The following is a 20,164-nucleotide window of genomic DNA, read 5'->3' as shown; positions in this document are numbered from 1 at the left end:
CAGGGGCAGATATGGCACATTGACAGGCCAAACAAGAGCATATCCTGGAATGACGATGACGACAAAGATGAGGATGATGATCATGATGATGACAACAGTGATAATGATGTTGATGATGTGATGACACACTCCTGCTCCCCTGAGAGAGAGCGAAGTCAAAACAGCCGAACTGAGCATCTGCAGCAGTGCAACTATGAATCACAGGGAAGGTGAGGTGAGTGAGTGGCAAATTACAGCAGTGAGTGTAGATGAATGGTGAGCTGCTGGCAGACGGACTAGTTGCTGAAGGGCCGGTGACTAAGGACCTGCCTAATCAATTTCACCTGAGAGGAGGAGGGGGAGATTAGAGGGATGGATGTATTGAGAGGAGATGAGGGAAGAGGAGGGATGGAGAGTTTTTTGAGGTGTCAGGCGGCTAAGTGAGTTATAGTGTCTCGTCTTGTTCTCTCTCTGAGGAGTGTCTGTCCTTTCGGTCCCCCTGAGAAACACCGCCCAGGCGGAACTCTGACCCCCTCTCCTCCTCACCACACTCCTCTCCACCGGCAGAGGGAGAGGAGGAAGGAGAGCAAGAGAGGGCTATATGAAGGAAGGGAGGGACGTCAGAAAGGTGGAGTGTTTTGTGAGAGGACATCTCTTCCCTGCGGCTCGCGGTCTGCTATTTAATTATTCAACAGAGGTGTCATGTCCCCTCCACCCTTCCACTCTGTCGCTCCTCTCGCTCTCATCCCTCTTTTTCCTCTCATCCCCCTCTCTCTCTCCCTCTCACTAATTTTCCCCAAAAGGCTTGAATCAAGAGCAGTAATCAAGGAGCTGACGAGGGCCATTTGATCAGGCGAGGGGAGAAAAGATGGAGCCCTCCATCCCCTCCATGACCTCCATGACCTCCATACCTCCTTCACCCCCATCCCTCCTTCACCTCCTTCAGCAGACAAATGCAAAATGTCCCCTCAGGGTTCCACTCCATAATCTCCAATCACCAGCACCTTGGTTGTGTCCCAAATGGCACCCTATTCCCTATAAAGGGCACTGGTCAAAAGTAGTGCACTATATGTGGAATAGGGTGCCGTTTGTGATGCATCCCTTGAGGTCTCTGCACAGACCTCCAACACAGATATATTCTCCCATTTGGGAGATGGATGTACAGTACAATAAAATAAACCAATCTGCAACAAATTGAGTGATATTGTAACCCCTAAACTTTGTGTGATATAGAAACATATTATACTTATGTCATGATGAAAGCCCTTTACGATGACGTAATAAAATATACATTTCATTCAGGAAATCCCATCAAACACCCAGGCACTCAGGGGAATAGTAGGCTACCAGTGTGACGGAAATAAGATGAACATCCAGCGAAGGACTTTCTGACAGGCCAGCCATTGGCAGTATTGAAAGGTACGATACTGAGACAAATGCAGGGAAGGTAGAGCAAGGCACCTTAGCAGCAGCCAGGCCTCTTTCTCTACATCAGCTCTCTTCTCCCCTCTCTTCCTCTCTCTCTCTCTCTTCCTCTCTCTCTCTCTCGCTCTCTCGCTCTCTCTCTCTCTTCTCTTCTCTCTCTCTCTCTCTCTCTTCTCCCCTCTCTTACTCTCTCTCCCTCTTCTCCCCTCTCTTACTCTCTCTTCTCCCCTCTCTCTCACTCTCCTTCTCTCTCTCACCCTCTCTCATTCTCTCTCTCTCTCCTTCTCTCTCTCCTCTCTCGCTCTCTCTGTACTTGCTGCCACGGGAAGAGATAGCGAGGCATTGAAGTCGATCCCGCTGTGAATAAAGCAGAGGTTCTTCTGAATCTAATTTCAGAAAAGAGACGTAGTCGGCAACACGAGGGACATACTAACGCAGGTACAGTACAGGCAGATGAATCAAAGCCGCCTTTCGCTTTGAAAGATCAAAAGATTTATGAAAAGGGAGGAGAGGCTGTTTTTGGAAGATCTTTAGGGGTATTTCCCACCTCTGAGGTCCCTGGTCTGCTCCTCTATCTGCCAAGTGCTACTGCTGAAGCCCTAAACAAAACTCCAGACTCCGGAGCCTCAGGTTCTTCTGAGGTTCATTTTGGTCTGCGTCTGGAAAAGTATTCCCTATGTCGTGTACTACTTTCAACCAAGGCCCACAGCATTACCTTTTTATTTTCCACGCTTCCTCTGTTGAACATTGATATATTACCTGGGGTAAAATGCAAATGGCCCAAAATGTATCAAGTTGTGGTTTATTAGTATTTAGTATTTTATTAGGATCTCGATTAGCTGTCTCTGCAGCAACTAATCTTCCTGGGGTCCACAAAAAATACAAAATAACATGATACCGAACGACAACAGACAAGAGCAGGTCTTGGCGAAGTGTACTTGGCAGAAGAAATGGGACGGTAAATGTAATCTAACATTGGTGATAGATGAGCCACCTTGGATCCCTAAATGTCCCTGATGAACTGGTGACACAGAGAAGCAATATGGTTCCCACGGCGCTGACTGTCAGCACAGGCCTACCCATGAGCCTGGGTAATGTCCAGCCAGGGGTGTATCAGTGTTTGTTTGCCCGGCTGTGGCTGCCTGTAGCTGGGGTGAATCTGTACCATCTATCCCTTAAAGGACTGACTGACTATTGTGCTCCTTTCTGCGGGTGATGGTTTTGTTTGTAAATTGTTTGTGGTTTATTGGTAGAAGGACAGACGCTAGGAGACGAGAAGCAAGTACAGGGAGTGAACATTTAATAAATAGCGGACATGAAACAACATACGGACAGCATCTGGACAGGGTAAACAAAACATTAATGTGGGGCCTTCCGGGTGACGCAGTGGTCTAAGGCACTGCATCGCAGTGCTAGCTGTGCCAGCAGAGATTCTGGGTTTGAGCCCAGGCTCTGCAGCAGCCGGCCGCGACCGGGAGGCTCATGGGGCGACGCACAATTGGCCCAGCGTCGTCTGGGTTAGGGAGGGTTTGGCCAGCAGTGATATCCTTGTCTCATTGCGCACTAGTGACTCCTGTGGCGGCCTGAGCGCAGTGCACTCTGACCAGGTTGCTAGGTGTATGGTGTTTCCTCCGACACATTGGTGCGTCTGGCTTCCGGGTTGGATGTGCGTTGTGTCAAGAAGCAGTGCGGCTTTGTTGGCTTTTGTTTTGGAGGACGCATGGTTCTCGACCTTCGCCTCTCCGTACAGGAGTTACAGCGACGAGACAAGACAGTAACTACTACCAATTGGATACCAAGAAAAAGGGGTCAAATCATTTTTTTTTAATCATTTTAAAAAACAACAACATTAATGCTGACACAGGGATCAAACTGAGGAACAAACAGATATAGAGGGGGCAATCAAAAGAAGTGAAGGAGTCCAGGTGAGTCCAATGAAGCGCTGATGCGCGTAATGACGGTGACAGGTGTGTATAATGATGGACAGCCTAGCGCCCTCGAGCACCAGAGAGGGGGAGCAGGAGCTTGCGTGACAGTACCCCCTCTCTAAGGGCGGCAGCCGGAGTCTCACCTGGGCGAGCCTTACGGGCCAGCCGAGGCATGGGAGCCGGCTGATGCGTGGGGGACGACGAGCCGGCTGAGGAGTGATGTCACCTTTTGCACACACTACTTCAGAAGTGGATACTCTGTGTCTGACACAAGGCTCCAGAAATGGGTAACACCTGATATTTTACCTTGCAATGTGTCATTTGCCTGAAGCTCCACTATCCACTACAGAGGGCAGTGATGACTGGGGTCAGAGATGACACTGGCACCTGAAAGGTTCTCAATGAAGTTGAAAAACTCCTTGTACTCCAGTTTATAAGGAAGTGCATTGGAGATGTTGTACCCACTGTGACTGTTAAAACCTACCCTAACCAGAAACAGTGGATAGATGGCGGCATTCGCGCAAAACTGAAAGCACAAACCACCGCATTTAACCATGGAAAGATGACTGGGAATATGGCCGAATACAAACAGTGTAGTTATTCCCTCCACAAGTCAATCAAACAAGCGAAATGTCGGTATAGTCGCAATTCAAAAGGCTCAGACACAAGACGTATGTGGCAGGGTCTGCAGGAAATCACGGACTACCAAAAGAAAGACAGCAACGTCACGGACACCGACGTCTTACTTTCAGACAAACTAAACACCTTCTTTCCCCGCTTTGAGGATAATACAGTGCCACCAACGCGTCCCGCTACCAAGGACTGCGGGCTCTCCCTCTCCTTCTCTGTGGCCGACGTGAGTAAGACATTTAAACATGTTAACCCTCACAAGGCTGCCGGCCCAGACGGCATCCCTAGCCACGTCCTCAGAGGATGCGCAGACCAGCTGGCTGGTGTGTTAACGGACATATTCAATCTCTCCCTATCCCAGTCTGCTGTCCCCACATGCTACAAGATGGCCACCATTGTTCCTGTACCCAAGAAGGCAAAGGTAACTGAACTAAATGACTATCGCCCCGTAGCACTCACTTCTGTCATCATGAAATGCTTTGAGAGACTAGTCAAGGATCATTTCACCTCCAGCTTACCTACCACCCTAGACCCACTTCAATTTGCATACTGCCCCAATAGGTCCACAGATGATGCAATCACACTGCCCTATCCCATCTGGACAAGAGGAATACCTATGTAAGAATGTTGTTCATTGACTACAGCTCAACATTCAATACCATAGTACCCTCCAAGGTCATCATTAAGCTTGAGGCTCTGGGTCTCAACCCTGCCCTGGGCAAATGACTCCTGGAGTTCCTGACAAGCCACCCCCAAATGGTGAAGGTAGGAAACAACATCTCCACTTCACTGATCCTCAACACTGGGGCCACACAAGGGTGCGTGCTCAGCCCCCTACTGGCCTACCTGTTCACCCATGACTGCGTGGCAATGCACGCCTCCAACTCAATCATCAAGTTTGCAGACGACACAACAGTAGTAGGCTTGATCATCACCAATGACGACACAGCCTATAGGGAGAAGGTGAGGGCACTCAGAGTGTGGTGTCAGGAAAACAACCTCTCACTCAACGTCAACAAAACAAAGGAGATGATCGTGGACTTCAGGAAACAGCAGAGGGAGCACCCTATCCACATTGACGGGACAGCAGTGGAGAATGTGGAAAGTTTTAAGGTCCTCGGTGTACACATTACAGACAAACTGAAATGGTCCACCCACACAGACAGTGTGGTGAAGAAGGCACAACAGCGCCTCTTCAACCTCAGGAGGCTGAAGAAATTTGTCTTGTCACCTACAACCCTTACAAACCTTTACAGATGCACAATTGAGAGCATCCTGTCGGCCTGTATCACTGCCTGGTAGGGAAACGGCACTGCCCACAACAGCAGGGCTCTCCAGAGGGTCCAGAAGGCGAGGTCAGTACAGGTGCATCAAAGCTGGGACTGAGAGACTGAAAAATAGAGGCTATCTCAAAGACATCAGACTGTTAAACAGCCGTCACTAACACAGAGAGGCTGCTGCCTACATACAGACTTGAAATCATTGGCCACTTTAATAAATTGATCACTAGTCACTTTAATAATGCCACTTTAATCATGTTTACATATCTTGCATTACTCAACTCATATGTACAGTTGAAGTCAGAAGTTTACATACACCTTAGCCAAATACATTTAAAATCTTCTTTTTTTTCTTCTTTTTTTTATACAATTCCTGACCTTTAATCCTGTTAAAAATTCCAAGTCTTAGATCAGTTAGAATCACCACTTTATTTTATGAATGTGAAATGTCAGAATAATAGTAGAGAGAAGGATTTATTTCAGCTTTTATTTCTTTCATCACATTCCCAATGGGTCAGAAGTTTGCATACACTCAATTAGTATTTGGTAGCATTGCTTTTAAATTGTTTAACTTGGGTCAAGCGCTTTCGGTAGCCTTCCACAAGCTTCCCACAATAAGTTGGGTGAATTTTGTCCCATTCCTCCTGACAGAGCTGGTGTAACTGAGTCAGGTTTGTAGGCCTCCTTGCTCACACATACCTTTTCAGTTCTGCCCACAGATTTTCTATAGGATTGAGGTCAGGGCTTTGTGATGGCCACTCCAATAGCATCACTTTGTTGTCCTTAAGCCATTTTGCCACAACTTTGGAAGTATGCTTGGGGTCATTGTTCATTTGGAAGACCCATTTGCGAACAAGCTTTCACTTCCTGACTGATGTCTTGATATGTTGCATCAATATATCCACATAATGTTCCTACCTCATGATGCCATCTATTTTGTGAAGTGCTCCAGTCCCTACTGCAGCAAAGCAGGACCACAACATTTAGCCACAAGTGCTTCCTGATGAATGATACAATGAAACATAGCAAATTCGGGAATATCCTCTCTTTCTTATCAGGCCTAGGAGTCCCTTCTCCTTCCCTCGGATGTTTGGGGCGCCATCAGTGCGCACAGATGCCAGATTTGACCAGTCAATATTATCATCAGCAAAAAATGTAACAAGGGCTTTCAGAATATCCTCTCCTCGTGTTGGTCTCTGAAGGGGCAGTAAACATAAAAGTTCCTCTCTGAACGACTCGTTTTGAGGGAAGAAGACCCAAACACATAATTGGGCAATGTCACTTACACCAGGGCTTTCGTCAGGCGCAATACTAAAGCACTAAGCCACAGATACAGTGGGGAGAACAAGTATTTGATACACTGCCGATTTTGCAGGTTTTCCTACTTACAAAGCATGTAGAGGTCTGTCATTTTTATCATAGGCACATTTCACCTGTGAGCCTCGGAATCCAGAAAATCCAGAAAATCACATTTGATGATTTTTAAGTAATTAATTTACATTTTTTTGCATGACATAAGTATTTGATCACCTACAAACCAGTAATAATTCTGGCTCTCACAGACCTGTTAGTTTTTCTTTAAGAAGCCCTCCTGTTCTCCACTCATTACCTGTATAAAAGACACCTGTCCAAACACTCAATCAAACAGACTCCAACCTCTCCACAATGGCCAAGACCAGAGAGCTGTGTAAGGACATCAGGGATAAAATTGTAGACCTGCACAAGGCTGGGATGGGCTACAGGACAATAGGCAAGCAGCTTGGGGAGAAGGCAACAACTGTTGGTGCAATTACTAGGAAATGGAAGAAGGTCAAGATGACAGTCAATCACCCTCGGTTTGGGGCTCCATGCAAGATCTCCCCCTCGTGGGGCATCAATGATCATGAGGAAGGTGAGGGATCAGCCCAGATCTACACGGCAGGACCTGGTCAATGACCTGAAGAGAGCTGGGACCACAGTCTCAAAGAAAACCATTAGTAACACACTACGCCGTCATGGATTAAAATCCTGCAGCGCACGCAAGGTCCCTCTGCTCAAGCCAGCACATGTCCAGGCCCGTCTGAAGTTTGCCAATGACCATCTGGATGAACCAGAGGAGGAATGGGAGAAGGTCATGTGGTCTGATGAGACAAAAATAGAGCTTTTTGGTCTAAACTCCACTAGCCGTGTTTGGAGGAAGAAGAAGGATGAGGACAACCCCAAGAACACCATCCCAACCGTGAAGCATGGAGGTGGAAACATCATTATTTGGGGATGCTTTTCTGCAAAGGGGACAGGACGACTGCACCGCATTGAGGGGGGGATGGATGGGGCCATGTATCGCAAGATCTTGGCCAACAACCTCCTTCCCTTAATAAGAGCATTGAAGATGGGTCATGGCTGGGTCTTCCGGCATGACAACGACCCAAAACACACAGCCAGGGCAACTAAGGAGTGGCTCCGTAAGAAGCATCTCAAGGTCCTGGAGTGGCCCAGCCAGTCTCCAGACCTGAACCCAATAGAAAATCTTTGGAGGGAGCTGAAAGTCCGTATTTCCCAGCGACAGCCCCGAAACCTGAAGGATCTGGAGAAGGTCTGTATGGAGGAGTGGGCCAAAATCCCTGCTGCAGTGTGTGCAAACCTGGTCAAGAACTACAGGAAACGTATGATCTCTGTAATTGCAAACAAAGGTTTCTCTACCAAATATTAAGTTATGCTTTTCTGATGTATCAAATACTTATGTCATGCAATAAAATGCTAATTAATTACTTAAAAATCATACAATGTGATTTTCTGGATTTTTGTTTTAGTTTCTGTCTCTCACAGTTGAAGTGTACCTATGATACAAATTACAGACCTCTACATGCTTTGTACATAGGAAAACCTGCAAAATTGGCAGTGTATCAAATACTTGTTCTCCCCACTGTATATCAGTAAGGAATTGCTTACCGATGTCCTCGTCGATGTCTTATATGTGTCTTGTTATGGTCGAGTCTGAGAGTTGCAGTCCCTTAATTTGCTTTAAAATAGCTTCCTTGTTTGAGAAATCAGCATACAATATTTCAGCTGAGGCCAAAAAAACGTTATTTTACAATCTCCGCATCTGTTTCTCTCGAGTATCCAAGCAATCTCATATGTTGCCTCTGTCGTTTTCTCTGCAATAGTGATAGATCTGTCCATCATTTGTTGTTGTCCTTTACGCTGTCCATTGAGTTGCGCTATTTACTTATTTCTGAGGTAGCTTTGTGCGGATATGTTTCGTCAAAGTGGGGATGGCGTGACTGGAAATGTCGCTCTAAATTGGCTCGATTAAAACAATTGACTGCCTTCTGGCAAATAAGACAAATGGGGCTAGTCCAATCATGCAGTATAAAAAAAATAATTGTCTGTCCATTTCTCTTGGAACTTTCTGTGTTCTTCTTGAATCTACCGTATACTTCTCTTAGCCATGTCAGCTACGTTAGCTAGCAGCATTTCCCCGCCTCCATCTTCCTGATTTTCCTGGTTCTCCGGTGGTTGTTCGTTCATAGCTGTCACGTTGTTCTCCAGCTCTTCCCCTCATTTTCATTGTCAATAATATTTATGTTTATTTTTAACAATACATCTACCAGTCTACCAGACTGCAAAATTAGCTAGTAGCAAACTGAGATGTGTCGGTCACTGTAGCTGAGCAGTTGCGTTCTATTTCGGCAAAACGTTTTATTTCAGCCTTTCTGTTCATCAGCTGCACTATGCTGCCATCTATCTGCCGTCCAGGGAATAATATATATATTCAATGAAGTAACCCAGGCCTGCATTATTAAACACATTGAATTGAAATTGTATCATTATTATTATTATTATTAAATATTAAGAATGGAAAATCTGAAAATCGCTGCGAGCCGCAAATGAAGGGTTTGGGCCGTGCAATGAGTACCATTGCATTAAAGGGTCTGATGCTGTCATACATGACTACAAAGAGCTTATTCTACAGGGGGTCAAAGGGTAAGGGCTAGGGTTGAGGCTATGGTTAGGGTTGAACCGGGATGTGGACATGAATCTAGGTTTAGGGCTAGGGATAGGGCTACACTACCTTACAGATTGGTTCTCACTGCTGTGCCTTATCAGACCCTGTTAAAATAGGACAATTATCTGGTGTCATTCCAGGCCTATTGGTCCAGTGAGTACATAACCAGGCGGTTGTCAACAAGGTTATCAGGCTTTGTCTCAAATCGCACCCTATTCCATATATTGCATTTCCTTTGACCAGAGCCCTATGGACCCTGGTCAACAGAAGTGCACTTTATAGTGAATAGGATCCAATTTGAACAGAGGACAGGAGGGTTAGTGAGGTATTGTGGGAGTGAACATAGCTGTCATGCCATGCCCTTTTATGGTATTATCCCCTGACCTACAGCACACCAATAAGCTGGGAGGGACAGAGATGACATGCTAAGGTCTTAGCATCCCTGAGGAGGAGGAGGAGAGGGAGGAGGAGGGGAGGAGAGGGGAGGAGGAAGGGAGGGAGGGAGAGGAGGGGGAAGGGTGTAGAGGGAAGAAGGGGATGGGGAAGGAGGGAGAGGAGGAGGAGAGGGAAGAGGAGGGGGTTGGAGGTGAAAAACACAATAGGTTAAACAGAGGATGGTGTTATGAAGAATAAGTGATGTCAAGTAAAGGACAGATGCAATCCATGGTTGTGTGTGTGTGTGTTTGTGGGTGGGCGGTAAACCCATTAAAGGGGCAGAACATTTAATTGAATTCTACGGAGCTGCAGTGCCTTGTTATTCCAGTCATGATTGAGCGCTCTGCTGTGTTGTCCTAGTCCTAGCAAACACACACCTGGAGCCAGACAGACACATACAAACAGGCACACACACACACTGTAGAGAGAGGAGAGCTGGGTGGGCTGGATGGACTCTGGAGGCCCCACACCACTAGGTCAGTCAGGGTGGTTGTGGTTAATTGTAATGTTTATCTAACAGTTTAAAAGTCCCTGACTGGTAACTGCAGGGGAAGTGGTGAAATGCCAGTTCTGGTTTGGAGCCCCGAAATGGATGGAGCACGTTTGAAGAGTGTAAGTGTAATGGATGAGTAGAGTGACGGTGCGAGCTGAGCAGAGAGGATGTGTTGTGTCACTGTACAGCTCTCCAAACTCACTGCATCATTTATCAGACCCGGAGTATGGAGGACGGTCTGGTCTGTATGCTACCCCTGGAGTTCCCATGTATTGGGTGTGCTTTATCCTATGCATGTGCACCGTGGTCTATTGCCAGTGGCTTTTGCATACGCGCAAGCCAAAGTCCTCTCAAGTGCAATAAAGGCTATTATAAATTATTCTATACAGGCGTGTTGGCAAACTATAGGCACTCACCAAACAGACAGAGAAACATACAATTACTGAATTTCTCTTGTTCTCATACATTCTACCAAAGAGTGGGTGAGCAAGAGAGGCAGTAGCTGTTTAAATGTCTTAGCTAGCAAGTAGCAGAGATAAAGGAATGTGGTCTATAATAAAAGGAATATTGCCTCTGAGCAATGGCAAGCATGGGCAGAAAGCCTTCTACAACCCTGCATAAATTACATTTTGCTAGATTTCACCAGATCTTATCAAACTCAGAGAGAGAGAGCGGATAGAGAGAGAGAGAGAGAGAGAGGGGAGAGAGAGATAGAGAGAGGGGATAGAGAGAGAGAGAGAGAGGGGATAGAGAGAGAGAGAGAGGGGATAGAGAGAGAGAGAGAGGGGATAGAGAGAGAGAGAGAGAGGGGATAGAGAGAGAGAGAGAGAGAGAGAGAGATGGAGAGAGAGAGAGAGAGAGAGAGAGAGAGAGAGAGAGAGAGAGAGGGGATAGAGAGAGAGAGAGGGGATAGAGAGAGAGAGAGAGACTTTTCAAATAGCCACCTCTGATGAGACAACGACCGCTATGATGAAACAAATATGACTTGTGTGCATACAGTGCCTTCAGAAAGTATTCACACTCCATGTCTTTTTCCACATTTTGTTGTGTTACAGCCTGAATTTAATATGGATTAAATAGACATTTTATGTCACAATACCCCAATGTCAAAAATGTTTACAAATTAATAAAAAATGAAAAGCTGAAATGTCTTGAACAGTAAGTATTTGTCTTTGTTTTCTACACAGCTGGTTTCAATTCCCCAATTACATGTTCATTATTTAACCCTCTGTTTCCCACATGTTAGTGTGTGTGTTTATTGATTGTTTATGTCGGTTCTTGTCGGCTAGGTTACAGTGGGGCAAAAAAGTATTTAGTCAGCCACCAATTGTGCAAGTTCTCCCACTTAAAAATATGAGAGAGGCCTGTAATTTTCATCATAGGTACACTTCAACTATGACAGACAAAATGAGAAAAAAAATCCAGAAAATCACATTGTAGGATTTTTAATGAATTTATTTGCAAATTATGGTGGAAAATAAGTATTTGGTCAATAACAAAAGTTTATCTCAATACTTTGTTACATACCCTTTGTTGGCAATGACAGAGGGCAAACGTTTTCTGTCAGTCTTCACAAGGTTTTCATACACTGTTGCAGGTATTTTGGCCCATTCCTCCATGCAGATCTCCTCTAGAGCAGCAAAGTATTATGTTTGGGGCAAATCCAATTCAACACATTACTGAGTACCACTCTCCATATTTTCAAGCATAGTGGTGGCTGAATCATGTTATGGGTGCTGGGGAGATTTTTAGGATAAAAAATAAATGGATTGGGGCTAAGCTTGGGCAAAATCCTAGAGGAAAACCTTGTTCAGTCTGCTTTACACCAGACACTGAGAGATTCATTCACCTTTCAGCAGGACAATAACCTAAAACACTAGGCAAAATAAACACTAGAGTTGCTTACCAAGAAGACAGTTAATGCTCCTGAGTGGCCGGGTTACAGTTTTGACTTAAGTCTTCTTGAACATCTATGGCAAGACCTGAAAATGGTATTCAAGCAATGATCAACAAGCAATTTGACAGAGCTTGAAGAATGAAAATAATAATGGGAAATGTTGTACCAGGTGTGGAAAAGCTCTTAGTGACTTTTTATTTGTATTTTTTACAAATGTTACAATTTCCCCACACTTTGAAATTACAGAGTATTTTGTGTAGATCATAGACAAAAAACAAAGACAATTAAATCCATTTGAATCCCACTATAAATAGTGAGATTCAAATGGATTTAATTGTCTTTGTTTTGTGGAACAAATCAAGGAGTGTGAATACTTTCTGAAGGCACTGTACATGTAAATGTACATTATAATTTATTACACATGTGACAGACCACATTGTAGAGAAGGGAGTGGATACAACCTTTAGTCCAAGCCAGTGAGATAGTAGTCTGACTGTGCTGATTCCTTTTCAACAGTTTAAATGTTCATTTTCTATCAACAATCTGTCCGTCTTATAGCAGTGGCACTTACTATGATTAAACTCACGCACAGACACACACACACTCACACACATGGCATTGTATACCGTACATTCTGGTATGTAGTGGTTGAGTAAATGGACATAATATTTTTGTGCTATTTCCTAAGCACCATTTTTTCTCTCCTTTTGGCTTCTCTTTAAATTTCCCCTGGGACCCTGGACCTTGGGTTTGGCTCCATGTCAGAGACTCAGTCTGGGTTTGGCTCCAAGTCTGACACTCAGCCTGGGTTTGGCTCCAAGTCAGAAACTCAGCAGCTATGATAGTTCATCAGGATTTTGCTCCATTACTGCCCTTAGCACACCATATCCTCTTAGCAGTTTCCTTATATAGTGCACTACGTGTTTAGGGATCTATGTAGGGGATAGGGGGCCATTTGGGATGCAGTCATAGCTCTTAAATGAAATTTTCTTTGAGCCCAGCAGAACTGGACCTATGGCAATACCTGAGCTTGGTAAGTCTCAGACTGAAATCCTTTTATGAAATGGCCCGGCACAGCCTGATCTGATACCTTGTGATTTTACTGGCTTACATTTTATGTTTGCTATTGATATCAAAATCATAAAACTGATTCAAAATGGTCTAAATTACTGAAGGCAGTTTGATGTGATAATATGTTCCCTTACAGAAAAAAACCTATGAATTTCACCTTATAACACGTGTTTCACATGTGATCTCATGTGATCATGTGATTTTATGTAAAAGCAAAGTGATCATTTCGACTTTTTTTCACATCCAAATGCAATTCCACTGTGACAATTGTTCACGTGTGAGAGTGCAAATGAGATTTTCACATGTGAAAGTTTTCCAAATGTGAAAAAGAAATTCCACGAGATTTCTACGTGAAAGTGCAAATTAGATTTTCACATCAGCAATTCACATAACAAAACCTTATTCTCCTCACGTGAAAAGGTGGTGTTAACATGTGAACAAAAAAATCTCATACAGTTTAAAACATTTTAACATTCGGTACGGTTTCACATGTGAACAATTGACAAGATTTTGTGACTTTTTGTTGGGCTGTTTCACATGTGAAAATGTGATTGGTGCAGGAATACAGGTGAAATCAGTCATTGACACAGACATGGTGGTGTAGCAGGAAGATTAAAATGTCGTGAACCAATGTTCTTTTTTTAGATCTAGTAAGCAGAAACTTGAATGTTGTGCAATTGTGTGCAACTTCCGCCGTGCGTTAACAGTGCGTTAACAGTGAACACAGTTTTACACAGTAGTCAATAGGCTATTAGAGCGTAATGTAGGCCTACCAACAAAACCAATGGAGCAAATCCCATACACATTTCACATGGAAATAGCTTTGATTTCTATGATATACAACCCAACCGCCGATACACAACCCAACCAACCAAGCCGCACTGCTTCTTAACACAGCGTGTATCCAACCCGGAAGCCAGCCGGAGGAAGCACCGTGCACCTGGCCGCCTTGGTTAGCGCACACTGTGCCAGCCCGCCACAGGAGTCGCTGGTGCGCGAGACAAGGACACCCCTACCGACCAAGCCCTCCCTAACCCGGGCGACGCTGGACCAATTGTGCATCGCCCCACGGACCTCCCGGTCGCGGCCGGTTACTACAGAGCCTGGGCGCGAACCCAGGGACTCTGATGGCACAGCTGGCGCTGCAGTACAGCGCCCTTAACCACTGCGCCAGCTTGAAATGTAGCCTACCAATGTCGGCTCCGCGGCTCCGGCAGCTCCTGACAGAAAGGGGGCTCTGGCAGCTCAGGACAGAAGGGAGACTCTGACAGCGCTGGACAGGAGGAAGACTGGCAGCGCTGAACAGGAGGAAGACTCTGGCAGCACTGGACAGACGGGAGCACCTGGAGGAAGGAGACTGAGAGACAGCCTGGTGCGTGGGGCTGCCACCGGATGGACCGGACCGTGGAGGCGCACTGGAGGTCTCGAGAACCGAGCCTGCACAAAACTCCTCAAAATGCCGCCACTCTGATTTGGCTACCTCCAGCTCTTCCCTGGGGCGGCGATATTCCCCAGCCTGTGCCCAGGGTCCATCTCCGTCCAATCGCTGCTGCCCGATACCACGCTGCTTGGTCCTTGGTTGGTGGGTGATTCTGTAACGATCGATCGTCGTCCTCCTCGTCTGAGGAGGAGTAAGAAGTATCGGACCAATGCGCAGCGTGGTATGTGTTCATGATGTTTATTTGCCTGAACACTAAAATACAAAATAACAACGTGAATAAACGGAACGAACGAAACAGTCCCGTGTGGAACAAACACTGACACGGAAAAATGAGTAAGTATGATTCTCAATCAGAGACAACGAACGACACCTGCCTCTGATTGAGAACCATACCAGGCCAAACACATAACCACAACATATAAAAAAGAACATAGAATACCCACCCCAACTCACTCCCTGACCATACTAAAACAAAGACATAACAAAAGAACTAAGGTCAGAACGTTGCCTTGTTTTGTATCACATGCCAATGATTAAACTGGGTGAGGACACGTTGAATAATAATTACTGTATAAATAAACATACACAATGTAATCATGTATGTTAATGTGTGTCAAAAATAGCCTACTGAGTGGTGCAGCAGCCTAAGGCACTGTATCACAGGGCTTGAGGTGTTAGTACAGACCTGGATTCGATCCCGGGCTGTGTCACAGCCAGCTGTGTCTAGGAGAGCCATGAGGCTTTGCACAATTGGCCCAGCGTCGTCCGGGATAGGGGAGAGTTTGGCCGGCCGGGATTTCCTTGTCGCATCGCTCTCTAGTGACTCCTGAGGCGGGCCGGGCGTCTGCACGCTGACTTCGGTCGCCAGTTGTACGGTGTTTCCTTTGACACATTGGTGCGGCTGGCTTCTGAGTGAAGCGTGCAGTGGCAGGGTCGTATTTCGGAGGACACGTGGCTCTCTCGGCCCTCTCCTGAGTCCTTATGGGAGATGCAGCGATGGGACAAAACTGTAGCTACCAATTGTATGTCATGAAAAAGGGGTAAAATTACCCCCAAAAATATATGTACGCTGAAAACACACTGTTTGCGTGTGTGTCCTAACGTCTCAATTTTGTTTGCAAGGCATCATCTGTGAAATTGTGTGTGAAAATTAGAATCCACTTGTAAAAGGTTAGGCGATCACGTGAAAATCCAGGTGAAACTTCATTTGAAACGTCATCAAATCTGTGTTCCAAAAACATGGTTTCAAATATTTATTTTGTGCGGAATTTCGAGTCAATTCTTTTTTCACAGAACGTGAAAATTTCACATGTGAAATCGTGAGGGTTAGTATATAATGTTATGGTGGTGTGGTACTATTAGACATTATCACTCCTTCCACCTCCCTCCCCCACCTACTCAACACAATCAACACTGCCAAATATGACAGATTACTTTCTCTGACACACACACATACACACACACATTCTCTTTTCCACATTCATCATACCCACTATCAACCAACCTAGACAAAGAGAGGCTTGGCGAATTGTTGAATCCCCTCCCACACAAACACACCCACACCTGCTCTCAATTTTTACCATAGAGAAAGATGTAGAGGATCTAGACATGGACCAAATCACCAAAATCCTTTCAGAAAGTATCCCTTCTCCAGTCCCGAGGTAGAGAAGAGTAACAGTAACAGACATGTTAGAGTATTGTATCATGTTCAGCTCCTCGTCGGACTATAGATTTTGGGTCCATAGCATTACTAATTCATGTTAAGGGTGGACCCTCCCTCTCCCTGAAGGAAACCTGATCGGGATCAATATAAATGACCTTGGGTTGGGCTGGTATGGGCTCTGTTCAGCAGGGTGTAATGTCACACATCGTAACACAATGTTCAGATAGAAATGTATTGTTTAGAACATTCATGTCAGGTAAATAGGGGGATCATGTTAGCTCTATTCATTACATTTCTATCTGCTTGCAACGGTCGGAATGTTTCATCTCACTGAATACACCCCAGAAGGGAATCCTGACTGATCTCTCCAGGCGCCGAGTTTCATTAGGAGCTGGATTCAACCCGTATCGCAAGAAGTATTGAGGAAGATCCGCGTTATAGTGCTCGATTGAAATGTAAAGGCGTTGTTCCCCCGTTTGTGGAGACTGCATTCACGGTCAATTCTGCATATGTCCCTAAGGGCTGGATTCAATCCGAAACCGCACTATAGTGCATTTGACATTTAAAGGTAATTTCCAATTGAGCAGACATCTGCAGTGTTTACCTGAAATTCGATCTCCGCGAACTTTAAACAGCCGCATTGTCTCCAAGCACGATGGGATATAGTACTGGCCTAAAGGTTTATTACACAAGCAAATACATGAACAAACAGATGATCAAACCAGAGGGATGTAGTTGATGTATTTTATTGTGAGATGGGGAGTCATAGAAAAAACAAACAAAAACTATCACTATAAAAATGATCATGGATTAAAACAAGTACATAGAAAAGAGGTCGTGGCCTTGACGTAGTATACATACAAAGTAACAAATTGGCACAAATAAAACACAACAAAATGTCAATATTATTTTGGCTTGGCAAAAAGGACAGGTTCATGGTTAAGGGTCATCCTTCAATACAACAGCACACTCATGCTATTAGACATACAGTTAGTTCTCAAAAAGTTTCAGTAGCTTCATATTAAAGTGGGGCAAAAGGTCAAAACTAACATGAAAATGAATGGATTTAGAAAGGGAACCAATTCCAATTTCAGGCTTGTGGGGTGTGTTGACAACTTCAGATGTATTTTCGTTCTAAAACATACTTCAAAATGACAGTTTTTTTTTTTTTTTCCCACCTTTGTTGTAGTCAGCTTACATTTGAAATGATTTTCATACTAAAATATATTATTGTATTAATACAAACTACAGTATTGTACACTACATTGTGTAATAAATAACCATAAAGAAATATAAAATAAAAAAAATAACACATAAATATAAAATGTTTCTAGAACTAAACAGATAACCCATATCATTGGGAATGGGAAAAATACTGCCTTTTCTGAAAACATACAGTACACACATTTGAACATGAACATACAAAACAATCCAACAACAAAACAACAAAATAATACTGACAGGTAAAAAATATTGTCTGAATAACCATTATGGGATCATATTTGCCTACTTTTGTTACCTGAAGAGAGCGCGAGCGTTTCACAAGTGTTAAACAAGTGCACTGGGACTGGACTGGGGGGGAATTATACATTTCAAGGCAGGAAATATTTCATAATCATGTTTCATCGTTCCGTTAAAACATGTGCATTGTAAGTCCTTTTAGTCTTTGATTGCTCTGATTATAAAAGAGGCAGATCTTTTTTTTTAAATCTCAAATATGTAATTCATGTCTAAATTATAATTCATGGTAAAGCTATAATCTACAACATCAGGACTAGTGGTAGTGAGCCAAAATCAACAGGATATCGGCTGAAAGAGTTGACATGTTTGAGCTGCTATCAAATCTGGGCCTCGACCACAACCTGACAACAGCTGCTAAGGAAAAACAGCAGTATTCAATGGCACTTTTGATCCACGTCATGTCTTCTTGTTTTGCATAAGGCTGGGAGTGGGAATAGGATTCAGGGGGCAAATGATCTCACGATCGTTCTTCTTTCTTATTCTGCTTGATCTGATTCTGTACATGTAACACTGATGATGACAACAGATTGATGAAATGAACAAACGAACGAACAGAACATTTTAGAGCAATGTGTCAATGCAGACTCCTTCGATTACTCCCCTTGTCGTCTTCTTTCATCTATAAGGTAATCAACTACTGGAAAATCATCATGGATGAACTCATCTCACAATCGTTTTCTTCTTTAAGGCTCACAATCCATGGACAACAAAAGGTATGCGAACATCACCAGCTAACATGCTGATGATGTATACTGTAAGTCTAGTGCCATAACACTGAAGGGTAGACAGCACCATTGTTAGTGCCATAAGTAAACCAAGCCACTTGTAGTGCACAGGATCTTTTTTCCTCCAACTTAATAAAATACTGTTTTTTTTTTTTTTGTTCATTGGCAATAAAAAGATATAGAAATCTCTCCTAACTGTACAGGTTTTTAAAGGTTAAAATATGAGGGATAAAATTAGTAACACTGATAAAAAGAAATGACCCAAGGTTGATTTAGTAATAAAACATTATCTAAAACGTGTCGGCTCTAGCTTCCAAAGTCCGTATAATGCATTTTTTGTTGTTAAACTTTGTGTTTTAGTTTTTTACAAATACATTTTCTAACACTGAAAATGTTTCTCCTTCTGTGGAAAAAGCCACTAGTATTTTTTCAGGCACACCTGGATTCATACACAGTAGTGAACTGAAATGCAGCGTCCGTCAGAGCAATCCAAACTTTAGCTCTCTATCCTTTCCCCCAATGTCATGGGGAAAAAGGATCCTTCCATTTCATTAAGGAAGAAGCACGGGTCTGGTTCCTCCCTGTTTTAATTCGGATCTCCTTTCTCTCCTGTCGGTGTCTGGTTCTTGTCTTCTGAAACAGTGTTCCTGTTTGTTTCACCTTTATTCTCTTTCATGACCTCACTTTCCTCCGCCGCCCTCGACCCTGACTCTTCCTTGTCCTCCGAGGTCAATCCTTTCTCTGTGTCCATTGTCTCTTCCTTCTCAGACAGCTCCTCCTCCACCTGCTCCTCAGCCTGTTCCTTCTCACCTCCATGTTCCTCCTCTTTCTCCCTGTTCTCCTGTACCTCCTCTTTCTCCCTGTTCTCCTGTACCTCCTCTTGCCTCGTGTCTGCTTTTTTCCCTGTAACCTCTACTTCCTCCTGCTCCTCCTTTACTTCAACCCCCACTACCCCCTCCTCTTCTTCTTCTCCTTCACCCCCGACCACTACTCTCTCCACTCCCTGCTCTTCCTCACTCTCTCCCTCCTCTCGACCAGTGTCTTCTTCCTTCTCCCCCTCCGCCTCTTCCTCCTCGTCCCCTCCCTCGTCTCCTATCCGCACCACCTGTATATCATCCATATCCAGAACTCTGTCCGGATCCCCCTCCACCTCCTCCCCTGCCGCTGTCTCCATGTCCTCCTCCTCCCCCTCCTCCTCGCTCTCCTCCTCGTCCTCCCTGGTGCTGCTCCCTCGCTCGTCAGAGTCCAGGTGGGAGGAGGTGGGCCTGCTGTCTGACTGCTCCTGCTGCTCCCCTCCGAGGCCCAGGGCCAACCCCACAGGGCTCTCCATCTCCTCCTCCAGCACCTCCTCCCCTATACCTCCTTGACTTCCTTCCAGCGCCTCTTTCTTGCAATAGGAGTAGCGGTGGTTCATGTGCTGGGAGTAGGAGCCCGAGTGAGAGAAGCGCTTGCCACACTTGTCGCACTGGTAGGGTTTCTCCCCAGAGTGGAGACGCATGTGTTCTATCAAGTGGTGCTTGTGTTTGAAGGCCTTCCTGCAGATACCGCACTCGTGGGGTCGCTTGCCTGTAGCAGGGGAGAAAATAAACATTCAATAAAAATGTATCTGAAACAGAGTGATAAAACATTCAGGCTCAGGACTATTGTTGAGTGAAATCACACAGTAACACCGTATGGGCTTGTAACAGGGG

At 44.8% G+C, this 20,164-nt stretch overlaps 1 protein-coding gene across 2 annotated transcripts in view; it reads right to left on the bottom strand.

Annotated features, from left to right (window-relative positions):
* Window positions 1–16,957: 16,957 nt before the first annotated feature.
* Window positions 16,958–20,164, bottom strand: part of LOC109908734 (zinc finger E-box-binding homeobox 1) — a 65,350-nt gene continuing 62,143 nt past the window's right edge. For both annotated transcript variants that reach the window (XM_020507393.2, XM_031796349.1), the window contains exon 9: window positions 16,958–20,039. In XM_020507393.2, the coding sequence (XP_020362982.1) occupies window positions 19,060–20,039 (980 nt within the window). In that variant the 3' untranslated portion in view covers window positions 16,958–19,059. The remainder of the gene's footprint in view (window positions 20,040–20,164) is intronic.

Source organism: Oncorhynchus kisutch, linkage group LG18, assembly GCF_002021735.2.
Source record: "Oncorhynchus kisutch isolate 150728-3 linkage group LG18, Okis_V2, whole genome shotgun sequence".
Classification (NCBI taxonomy): Eukaryota; Metazoa; Chordata; class Actinopteri; order Salmoniformes; family Salmonidae; genus Oncorhynchus; species Oncorhynchus kisutch.
Note: the sequence above shows the minus strand (reverse complement) of the source record. Positions and strands in the feature narration are given on the sequence as shown.